Source organism: Haliotis rubra, unplaced genomic scaffold (genome assembly GCF_003918875.1).
Source record: "Haliotis rubra isolate DU_JTF1 unplaced genomic scaffold, ASM391887v1 Scf1063, whole genome shotgun sequence".
NCBI lineage: Eukaryota > Metazoa > Mollusca > Gastropoda > Lepetellida > Haliotidae > Haliotis > Haliotis rubra.
Window position 1 is genome coordinate 57594 of NW_025764963.1, and position 12283 is coordinate 69876.

Here is a 12283-nt window from a genome sequence, read left to right on the forward strand (position 1 = left end):
AGCCCGTATGCATTTTGTGTATACTGTATATAATTTTGTGATGTACTTGATCAGAAACATTCTGACTATCTGCGTATTGGTATTTGTTTTCGGGGGTCAATCATGGCGTCACGCAGCACGGAAACTTTGACAATTTCGTTTGTATTTATCAAATCATTGTACTGTATCTACTTTTCATTCCCTATATATTCCTACGAATCACTTTGTCATATCCAATATATTTCGTTTGATTTCATCTGGACACTTGATTTTGGTTACCATTTGTTATTTGATTCTAAAATGTATGAGTAATTCAGTGATGTACTTGTCGAAACTGAGTATGAATTATACGCGATGCAAAGGGCGTCTCATCACTGGCGTTTGCGAAACGTGATGTTGTAAATTTTATTCGATATGGCGGTAAGCCCAATTCGGTGTTTGTGTTCTTGTATTTTCCAAAACATTCTAGCCAATTCGAGATTTATCGGCAACGTTTCAGAATTACCTTTGGTGATTTGACGAAAAACGGATATCTGTGACCATGACCATGCTGTTTTAGAAATTCTGTCCTCCGAGTAATTATCCGACTTTTACACTTCACAATATATACCAAATAACGCGCCGATAATCGCGATTTTATAATATGTAAAAAATGATATTAATTTTGAAAGCTCATATTCAACAAACAGGAAAAAGGAAATTTTCCGCAGAATTTAAAACAGTGTAGTGTGCGTGATACGTTTTGGATTTTATTCGACTTCAAAGTGAGGTCTAAAAAGGAGGGGCATATACACCATAGTCCAGAGGGTTAATGCTGAGGGCTATGCACGGTAACAAGATGTTCAATCCTTAAACATGTGTTGGCCTTCAATATACATTGATGAAATGCTTTTATGTACTCACCGTGATCCGTTGGACTATCGTTTGAACAACCAGGTACGCGCGTTTCCTGCAGCTGAACTTCTGCAAGACCATATTTATTGTATCCCAATTCACAGTTCATTCCATAGAAGCCATCTTTACATGTTATACACTCCCCATCGATTTTGCCACATTTCAGGAACGTTTGGTTGCATTGTTTCCTACAGTTGGACCCGTACCATCGGTCCTGGCATGTTGGGCTAAAGCAGCTTCCATGTTTATTACAACGAAATCCATGGCACATAGCGTCACATGTAATGTTACAGTATTGCCCATACACATCACCTGAACATATAAAGCATGTTCCATCATATCGGTTACACGCCTCACAGTGTTCAGGACATGGAATTCGACATTCGGTTCCCCAGAAACCTCTTACACAACCCTTGGCACACTCAGTTCTTCCCGCTGCGTTCCTGATGCAGTTTCCGTGTAGACAGTTGCTGTATTTGTCCTTCGGACACGGGCCCTGTGCATGTGCAGGAACAGACACTGGAACAGAAACATGGGTGTTAAGGCCGTAAAACCGTGGTTCAGCTACAGTTTGAAACAGGAGAGGGAACATTCATCACTGATTGCAGGTTTATGACCATGTGACGAGAATCTTTGAGGGCATCATTGTACTTTTGATAAAAGACCAAGAATTCAAGAATGTTGTATCTGATGTTTTCGATAAACGGTAACTTATTTGTTTGATGTTTGGACCTAGTCCCGTAGTCTTTTACGTTTTCAAATAAAACCAAATATGGAAGAGTCAGGCTTACGCTGTAGAATGAGAAGCATAAGCAGAAACATTATTGTGTGCGCCAGAAGTCCCGTTTCTGAAACAAAATAAATCAGTTAGTGTAATCTAATACATGAATGGAATATTGGCAATGGGCTCAAGTACACGCATAGTTGTTCAGTATGATTTTTCATTTGCATCCACGTTCAACGGGTAACATAGCGTATTTCCATGCGATGCATCAGGCAGCCAATACAAGAATAAAAAGCTCTCCACAAGGCTGTATGACAAAAGGTTTGATTTCAACTTTCCTTTCAAGTCGAGCAGTATTCCAACACCTCCAGCCTCTGGGGTTTACAATCGAGCATGCTCCTTTTACAAACATTTCAAAGAGCGTCATACCACTCTTGCTGAGAAGTTTTTAATCCAGGATACAACATTCAAGGTCTCAGTAAAGCCTTCAAAGTGTACATTCCAAATTTTGATGCACCAGTGACAAAAATGATGTTCGATGGAATTCCCTATTTTGACTTGTACCATACGTTCCCGAATTATTTCAGATGGATAGTTGACAAGCCCTTTGCATAACGTAATTTTGTATAATGTATATAAGTATCAGTTTAGTTTAGCTGAAAAAAACCTTGATTGCTGGGCACTAAAAGTCAAAACTTTATTGTTTACTTATGGTTTTGGACAAGTGTGGATGCACCAGCGCGTTGTCAACATGCAGCAGTTTCTAATTGAATTTAAACAGAGTTGTATTGATATTGACGTTCAAAATTTGGTTTCAGACCTTCGTAAATATTCCAAACTTGAGTTATACAGACAAAATAAGTTACAGTTTTCTGAAGAATATTATTTTAGTGTGTCATAGGAAAAGCTTACTGCATTGCATTGTGTAAGTTTCGCTGCTCCAACCATTATCTAATGATTGAGTAGGGAAGATGTCTCAAACTTGACCGCAAAGATCGTCTTTGCTCTTTCTGTGTTAGACCTACTATTGAACCTGAATTACTTTTCTGCCTTGGATGTCCATCTTATCACGACCTGCAATCAGATCTCTTGCAAGAATTTTATTGTTTTTCCATCGTACATTAAGCTTATCTCATTATTCACATAAAAAAACAATGTTATCATAACTAATCTTGCCAAATATATTTCTTTTAGCTGAGAAGAAACGAAACAAATATTTTGCATCGTGTTGATGCTATCAATGTCCATTATATGTAATACTGCATTAAACACAACACCTGTATATGAGAATGTTATGGCGTTTCGTCAACGTATTGTAGCACTAACTTACATGTATAATGGGCCGGTGGCCCCTTTATCGAAATATACACACATATGTTTACGACGAGTGCCACCAGTGGGGCAAGATACGCTCACCTGGTATTAAAAGTGACTCACAAACACATGCTTGGTCGACGTAGATCATGGTGTCAATCACTGGATTGTCCAATTGTTTATAGAGACCGTGTCGTACAGCTGTGATACTGCTGGATGCAGGGTCAGTCAGAATTGTAAATCGATTGTGCTTTAAGCAGAGATATTTTTCGGATGTGGAAAGGGTTTTGCCGTTTCTCTTTACACACATTTTGTGATCAGTGCATCCTTGTAATTTCAATATAAGTATATAATATCATAATCAGCCATACTATACAACTGGAATAAAGTAACTGTGCATTATTTGACGTTATAGATAGTAACATGATTTGTGATGTTTTCCATAAGCATTGTTTAACTGCTGACAGGATAATACCGAAATCTGTATGATTTGATACTACCCATCGTGGCACGCCCTTGTGGGGATTTGGTGTCAAAAGTCAGTTCACACATTCAGTATCATGTGTGTCCACCATACTGACAACACTAAGCGATTGAGGAAAGCTTGGGGAATGTTGTTCCATGTCTGAACCAGCGCTTGGCCCAATTCAGCTAACGACAATGGCTATTTCTGAACTTAACGTAAACTTTGCCCCATTTCATCCCAAGCGTGCTCGATAAGGGGCAGGTCCGGAGAAACAGCTGGCCAGCGGAGTACCGGAATTTTCTGCTGTCTCAGGAAATGTGTCACAACACAAGCGACATATGGGCGGGCATTATCTTGCTGAAGCGTGAAGTTACGTCTGTGTCCTTGAATGAACGGCTGCAATTGAGGCCCAATAATGTCATCCTTGTATCGAAGGCCTGTAGGAATGCCATCGAAAATGACTAGTTGTGTCCGACCTTGAGATGTGATGTCTCCCCATACCATAACACTCCCGTCACTACACTGTCGACGCACGCATCAGCATACCGTTCAACTCGACGTCTGTACACCCTTGCCCAGCCATATGAGCTGTCAAGATGAAATCTCGACTTGTCATTGAACAAAACACCATCCTAATCTTGTCTCCTGTACCGTACATGCTGTCCGCACCAGGCAAAGCGTGAATGTCGGTGACGTAGGAGCAAAACGTGACGTATTGCAGGCCGTCGGGGCCGGATGTTGTGCTCCATCAGTTGGTTCCGAGCAGTCAAACTGGCAGTCTGGAGTCGATTCCTGAGATTGTTATCGTGCTGACGTGACGCCACACGTTAACGGTCGGTTCGAGGCAATTCCCAATAGTTCAAACGTCACCATAGAGATGAGATCTTGTTTCGATGGACACCAAAATGTCTGACCACTTCATTTTGGGCCATACCAGTCTCCAGCATACCTACGGTGCAGAGACGCTGATTTTCTGTAAGCCGCGGCATGATGTATGTGCAGTTTAGGTTAAAATTAATGTGTTTTCCACAACATTCAGAGGCTGGAGAATAATCAACCGTTCATCAATGTTAATATATTTAGTTGTCAAAATGCATGCAAAAGTGAGTAAGTTCATTGTGCACAAAGTACAGGTGCCACGCGCGATATGTGACCTCAGATTTCATGCAAAGCTCTTTGCTACATGTTTATTTAGGGTTGTTTTTATAACTTTTCAAATAACCTTTATTTTATGCAATTTTATTTTATGCACAGTTATTTTTTACCGTTAGTATATACAGTACAACCAGAAATTATTGAGAATTTAAAGATTGTAATTTTTCAAAAAGATTTCACTCATACTCACGTATTAAATGTGAATATTAGCAGAACATAACTCCAGATTCAAAGACAGGTGAACAATTAGTATTTTGTCAAGTCACCATAGGCAGCAATGCAGGCTTCAAAGCGGCGGGGCATACTACTGATCAAAGAAGTTAGAAAGTCGTGGTCCATGCTGTCCCAATATGGGACCACCTCTTCTTTCATTTCAGCAATATTTGTCAGATTTTTCTTATTGACACTTTCCTTCATAAGTCCCCAAACATTTTCTATTGGATTTAGGTCAGGGCTATAGCTTGGCCAATCTAATAATGTCATATGTTGGGTCCGAAACCAGGCCTGTGAATGCTTTGAACGATGTTTCGGGTCGTTGTCCTGCTGGAAAATCCAAAAATTTCCATAGAACACGTGAGCAGATGGAAGTAAATGTCCCTCGAGAATATCTGTGTACCGCTCACTGTTCATATTCCCTTCAAATACACAGAGGGGCGTTGCCCCTAACACATATATGCAACCCCAAACGTTAAATTTTGGACTGTACTTTGGGCGCTGATACAAAGGTTTTTCAGTTTGTTTGGTCCAGAATTTCAGTGTATTAGGAAACAGCCACACAGAACTTTCATCTGAGAAAATCACATTGTCCCAATTAAAATTTCTATGCTGTAAGCACCAGTTCAACCTTCGCTCCTTTTGTTCAGGTTTCGTGATCGGTGATGGAATTCCTCGACTTTTCTGCCCACCCATTGCATGCAGCTCAGTTCTAATTGTCTCCTTACAGATAGCCACAGTTCCTCTATCAATCATATCCAGCCTTAAGTTTTCTAAACTCCTTTGTTTGTTTTTAGAAACAAGAATACCAAGCCGCCTCCTGTCACCGACAGTCAGTTTTCTGGGCCTACCTGCGCCTACCTGGTGCTCAATGCCATATCCATTTGCAATATTTTTCAAAACACGATAAACAGTGGACAAAGGGATGCCTGTTCTACTTGAAATCACTTTAGCTGATCTGATGTCCTTGTTATAATACTCTCAAATCAACTTCCTCTTCTCTAAATCATCCATACTGAGGATTACTGAAAATGTCGTCTGCTAGCAAGTAAACAAAGGGGGATAACTCTTCACAAACTAATGAAAAAGGATTAACGGAATTGTCTCTCTTGAATGAAACCAAGCACTTGATAGCTGGTCAAGGTTGTTTATACTAGAAATCCAATTAAACATATTCCTAAAATTCTCAATAATTTCTGGTCATACTATATGTGATTGGTTATATGTGAGTTAATAGACCAACTGATGTGATCCTGATGGAAATTGTTATACCTAATTGTTTAAAAGTATAATTGTTATACTTAAATGTAATAGACATAATAGAAACACATCCCAGGTACGCTGATCAGCTAAGCTGTGAACACAATATCCGAAGTTAAAGGTTGTGCATAACTGAACTTAAAGTTTGCGCTTTGTAGAAAGTTGAAAGAATTCATTTAAGTAATACAAAGGTGACAATACTCACCAACCAAGCCTGTAGCTGCAACAAATTCATGCGAAAACTGTTAAACCAAAAAAAACATTCACAGGTCCACTGATCCATAGTATCTTTGACTAGAATCTGTTGCCATAGTGCTACGATTATGAACTAAAGATTCGATACATGTCTTAATATTGATCTGTTTACTTTGAGATATTATATCCCTGATATATACACCTGGAAAAAAGTTAAGCACCACCTGATAAAAGTATGTATAAGTAGAAAACCCATTACATTACATTAATCATGTTGATGTGACATGTGACATGCACGATTTGAACGTGTTTGTACGTGCGCGAGGAGAGCGGTTTTACTCGGCGTGCACGTGCAATAAGACAATTGTCTAATCTGATAAATGCAAGTTTGTTGATCATAACTTTGAGACTATCCTAGAGTGAAACATTACGTGTTATAAAGCTTTCAGTACAATTATGCCTAGTCGTAGACTCACTGAAGCAGAAAGATGGCGTATTATTGGCATGGTGAATGCTGGTTTATCATGTAGGGCTATCGGTCGTCAACTTGGGTTACACAATACAATAATAAGCAGATTGCATCAAAAACATCAATAAACCCAGACTGTCAGGGACAGACCAAGGTCAGGGCGACCACAAGTAACCTCAGCACAGGAGTAAGACGGAACCCCTTTGCCTCAATCACACGTTTGCACCATGAGTGGCTTCCATGAGTGCACAAGAACAATGAAAAATCGTCTGAAATCTGCTGGTTATCGGGCAAGAAGACCTGTAAGAAGTCCTTTGCTGACCATTGGTCATAAGAGGGTCAGACTGGAATGGTGTAGACTCAGATAACGACACAAGTTGAGAACGTGGAGACGGATCTATTGGTCTGATGAAAGTCGTTTTCTATTGCATGTTACGGTTGGCAGGACCAGAGTCTGGAGAACACCAAATACAGCATGTGCTGCAAGGAACATCAAGGAAACAGTTCCATATGGCGGGGGGTCTGTGTTGGTATGGTGGTGCTTTTCGCATGACTGCAAACTGGACCTCATCACTGTACAAGGCAACTTGAATGGAGAAAAGTACCGAAGGGACATCTTGGAACAGGGTGTGATCCCTAACTTTGAAACCACTAGTCCCATGTTTATGTGTGATAATGCTCGACCTCATCGTGCACATGCTACTGTACATCTGCTACAGCAGAATGCCATCACAACGGTCCCCCGATCTTAACCCTGTTGAACATGTGTGGGACTTTTTGGGTCGGACAACTCGCAAAAGACAACCACCGGTGCAGAATCTTAATGAACTTGAAACAGCTCTTCATCAGGAATGGCGGCAGCTACCGCAACAGCAGCTACGACGTCTGGTCCAAGCATTGAGGAGGCGAGTTGAAGCTGTCATTCGTGTTCATGGTGGTAACACAAAATACTGACTCTTTTATTAAAATGGCCACAGGACTGTTTTTCCCAACTTTGAGAAAGCAGACACTTATTACTGTTTAAAACATGATGGTCCCACAATCAAACTTAAAAGCTTTATGGAAAGAGTGAGAAACATGCATTTGTTCAAAATACAACGAGTAACTGTTACAACATTCCGGGCTTGCGTTTCTCTGTGCACACATTTATCATATCTACAGGTTCGTAACATTAATTTAGTGCAAGAGGCCCCATTGTGTTCATACAAAGGCCTTTTATTCTCTCATCTTGCAAAAACGGGTGGTGCTTAGCTTTTTTCCAGGTGTATAGTTGTAACCAGTTTAACGTACTGCATTGATAATGTGATAAATAAACGAGACACAAGGTTGATTGTTGTTTTACCGAGTGATAGTCAGGTCATGTGAGAACTACTTCGTGCACGGGTCTTCAGATTTAAATGGCGATTGAACACATACGCAGCATACTAATAGCGGATACTATACCAAAAGTGAAAACGGAAGCACTACATACTTCCCGGACTCGTTGGAACCACAAGCAGACTTCTTAACTATTCAATTCTACCTCGTTATAGTCGTGACGTCATTGCATAGTCATGAGAGATGTCACCGCTAGGTGTTCAAGCATAGAACCTACAACAGTAAGTCCCAAACAGAATCCCTAAAGCGCTCAGTAAGGTGATACCCGTCAATTTGAATTGTCAATCCATAATCCATACCACTAGTAACACAGTTTTGACCGCGACACCAGGACGCATATGCTCGCTAGACAACAGGCTCTAAATGAATGCAAGCTTTGACTGCTGCAACACGTTATGTACATAAAGCACACATTTAGCTTTAATTAACCTTCATGTGATCTGTATCTAGACAATAGAAGGCCTGACATGATTTACTTAGGGCCAACAGAGAACTGCATTGTTTAAGAGAACGCTCTCTTAAACTCATTTTCTCTCTACTGTTTCTCTGTACAATTTCTGTCTGTTAGCGTAAATAAATATAACGTTAGTGTCCTCTATCTCCGTATGCTTCGTCAAATATTAATGCATTGTAGCGCGTAATCTGAAACAGCCTATTTTCAAACATTAAAGGTCACATAAACCCTAGGGGGTACAAATACATAAATCACTTACTGGCATCGTTATGATTGAAACCCCGTCATTAAAACTACTCATTTCGACCTTTAATTGACTTAAATCGACCTTTTTGACAACAGTGCACAATTCTCACCCGCGAACGAAATTTTAACCAATCAGAGCGGCGCGTCTCTGTGACGTCATATGAGGAATAGCTTTGAGGGCCGATGCAGAATTCATCTACATTTTAGGGGGTAAATTATCTTGTTTACAGGCTTGTATAAACCTGAAATCGTGACAATTGTTGTGGAAAATGAAAGCTATATGTTCTCACAATCTACTGTCATTTAAGTTTGTCTCGGCTTTGCCTAGTTTCCGAAGTTACAACTTGTTTTCATAGACGATTCTGTCAAAATCGATTGGTGTCGTTAGGGGCCCTATTTGTATAATGGCTGATCCAAATTGATCCCATTTCTGTGTTTTTTTACCTCGATATTTAATCATGTCATGTAAAAATCTGTTTGTATTTTCAAAACAGTGTCCGCCCATTAGTTTTCACATGCAATACAGCAATTAATACTCCGTTGTAACCCGTGTTAGGTGGTATAAACCTACACATGTTATTTGTCATCATTCACTTGATGGTCAGTTAATGAATTTATAACAGGTATAATTAGTGGTAACACACTTAGATTACCCGACAAAGGTCCCCATTTGGCATTTCTTGTGCCTGGAGTAAATATTCAACATTATAAACATCGATCAAAGGATTAACCGATAACACGCTGATTGATTAATTACTTTTATCTTATACAGCGGAATTGTCAAAAGGTAGTGTTTATGTATGTAGATTTACTAATCTACACTGAATACACTCGGTCGATGTCGGTGTCTCGCGTCAAAAACAACGCCCTTCTTTCAAAGGATTAACCGGCGATAAATTGATTGATTGTCCATTATTGGCTAACTAATTTACTGTTTTTAAAGAAAGGCAGACATTATGCAATTAGTTGCCAGGTGTGCTATCTTGGGTGACCAATGAGACTATACACCAATACCTGAGAAGATTTATCACTTTTTCGTATATCAAACTGTTCAGGACACATCATTTGGAACAGTTTTGTGGATATTGATGGATACATTCCTCGAACAAGGTAATGGCCTGATATTGTTCTTATAACTTTAATCTGTTTTAATTTTAATGTTTGCATGTTGTTTTCATTCATTTGTCGTAGCATTCAACAGAATCATTGTTTTCGCCGTGAAGTGTAATGAGACAGACAACATACGCTTGGGTGTGTGTGCGAATTATGATTCACATTGGCAAACTATAAAATGTCTAGATATTACAGTTCTGTTATAAATTCACTATAAGTATCAGCAGATCGTCTGCTTTTTATTTAGTTTCAAAATTCATACAAGTATGATAATAAACTAATTAGGATTATAAGACCAAAAATAAAGACTTACATTACTGACTAGTATCTACATACTGGTGAGTGGACATTAACCATGTGAATGTAGCAAGACATTTATCGGCGAGTATTGTGACTTCGACCCCACCTCGCCCGTGGAAGAAATCGTTATATGTTATAAGTTGTGTCATGCAAAATCCGCTTTGGTTATGATTCCAATACATATTTAACTCACGCAGTAGAAAGTAGTTTTGATTTTCTAACTTGATGAAAGCAAACTATAATCTCATAAATTCTAACAGACTTTACGCATTTTCAAAATGCATGCTTCTGTCGCAAACATCCGCCAGTCTGAGGATAAATGCTATTTAGGTTTGTTTTCACTGAAGTTACAAAAATCAAAACTAATTTCTTCACTGGTTGTAAAATATGTATTTTATTGATGGCCAATAGGATTTTGCATGATATAGCATTATAACATAACAATGTCTCCTGGCAGCGCAGGTGGGTGGTCAATATAATACTATTTACAATATTATTGTTACTTGACCACAACCTCACTTCCGAGGAAGAAATCAAGTATGTCACAAGTTGTGTCATGGAAAATCTTTATGGTCATCATTCATATACATATTTTACTACAACTAGTAAGTAGTTTTGATTCTTTAACTTCCGTGAAGCGATCTGAACACAAGTAAGATATGGTTTCAGGCTTCCACAACGCCGCCGCGACTCACAAACATAACCCATTTAGCACGAACTGCGGGTCCTGGGGAAATCTGTGCATGGTGACACCATCGCCTCGACCCTAGGAGCAATTGACTCGACAAAGCAAAGATTCGGCATGTCGTCGTTGATGTCGAGAAATCATCAAAATGATGAGCGTGCTACACACTTTCTATACAACTAACTGAAAATCGTTCCTCATATGACGTCACTGCAGTGCTCTGGCGACAGAGTTACTTAACCTGTCTGTGGTTTCGTTGGTGGGCGAGAGGGAAGCAGGCGACTTTTGGCCACTTTTAATCGCTCGGTATTAATTAACCACAAGTTTTTAAAGAATAAATTTGGCGTTCCGCATAAGACTAACCTCAAATCTTTCATATGTTATGGTTAAAAGAGTAACAAAAAACAAGGTTTAGTGGTTCTTTAAGTAGTTGTCTCTGAAGTAAAAGGTCACCTGGTAGACAAGCAACTCTTGATAAAGAACCACGTTAGTTTTCACTCATCTTTCAGATGAACCCAAAGGTTTGTACCTAACTCTAAAGGTAGAGTAAAATCATCAGTATGTCTGATAGCCATATGTCAAGGTAAGGCGTGTATCGTTTAGCAAACACATATTGTACTAACGAAAGAGCTGTTTCGCGATACATGACGATACGTACTACCTAAGAAACAAAATAATACCCTATATATCCAATTAGCAGTAAGCATGATCTTGAAAAACAGTGTCTCCTACATATGTGTTGACTGGAATAATTTTGGGTACACGTTACGCTTTTGTGATGTAGTCTGTATTTCAGTTCATGGCCTTCATGCTGAAGTTCTGTCCTTTCAAAGTATCGTTTGTGTAGCGTATCAAGATATGCATAAAATTGTAACTTTATGCATCGTTGAAATCCTAAACAATACTTCAGATTGCATGGTGTTATTACATAATTCAATATCATTCTATGCCAATGACCCGTGCGTGCGCCTGGCAAAATATAACTTAACTCTTAAAACCGTCTTTTTCGCAAAACTTTGAGGCTGGAGTCATTTATGAGTGTCTTAGATTGATGACTATTTCCTGTTTGGATACACTCATGGGGAGGGTGCCAAGAGGATATGAGTGATATGTTACCAGCAGTATACGACATGTGGCCTCCTCTTGACCTCTTGACAAAGGATTATGCTTATCTCCCAAAAGACCTTAATTTACTTCTGGCAATCGTGACCGAATTGTGTAACTGCCACATTTTTAACACATAATGGTCGAAACTGTTCCTGAATGCAAGGTCGCAGTATTTTACGATGTCTCAGGTAAATGTCACAGTAAATGTGCCCCAAATGCCCCTCTAAGTTCAGTCCACGTTCAACACTTTGGAGTATTATTTTACTGTTTATTTGTGTTTTTCTTGTGCATGACTCGAGAAAGCGGCAGTTATAGAAAGCATGAACCATGCC

At 39.4% G+C, this 12283-nt stretch overlaps 1 protein-coding gene across 1 annotated transcript in view; it reads right to left on the reverse strand.

The window, feature by feature from the left end:
* Positions 1-6456, reverse strand: part of LOC124278735 (cell death abnormality protein 1-like) — a 60938-nt gene extending 54482 nt beyond the window's left edge. The window contains exons 1-3 of the mRNA XM_046714505.1: positions 6211-6456; positions 1665-1721; positions 883-1392 (exon numbers count right to left, since the gene is read on the reverse strand). Coding sequence (XP_046570461.1) covers positions 883-1392; positions 1665-1695 — 541 coding nt within the window. The 5' untranslated portion in view covers positions 1696-1721; positions 6211-6456. The remainder of the gene's footprint in view (positions 1-882; positions 1393-1664; positions 1722-6210) is intronic.
* Positions 6457-12283: the final 5827 nt, after the last annotated feature.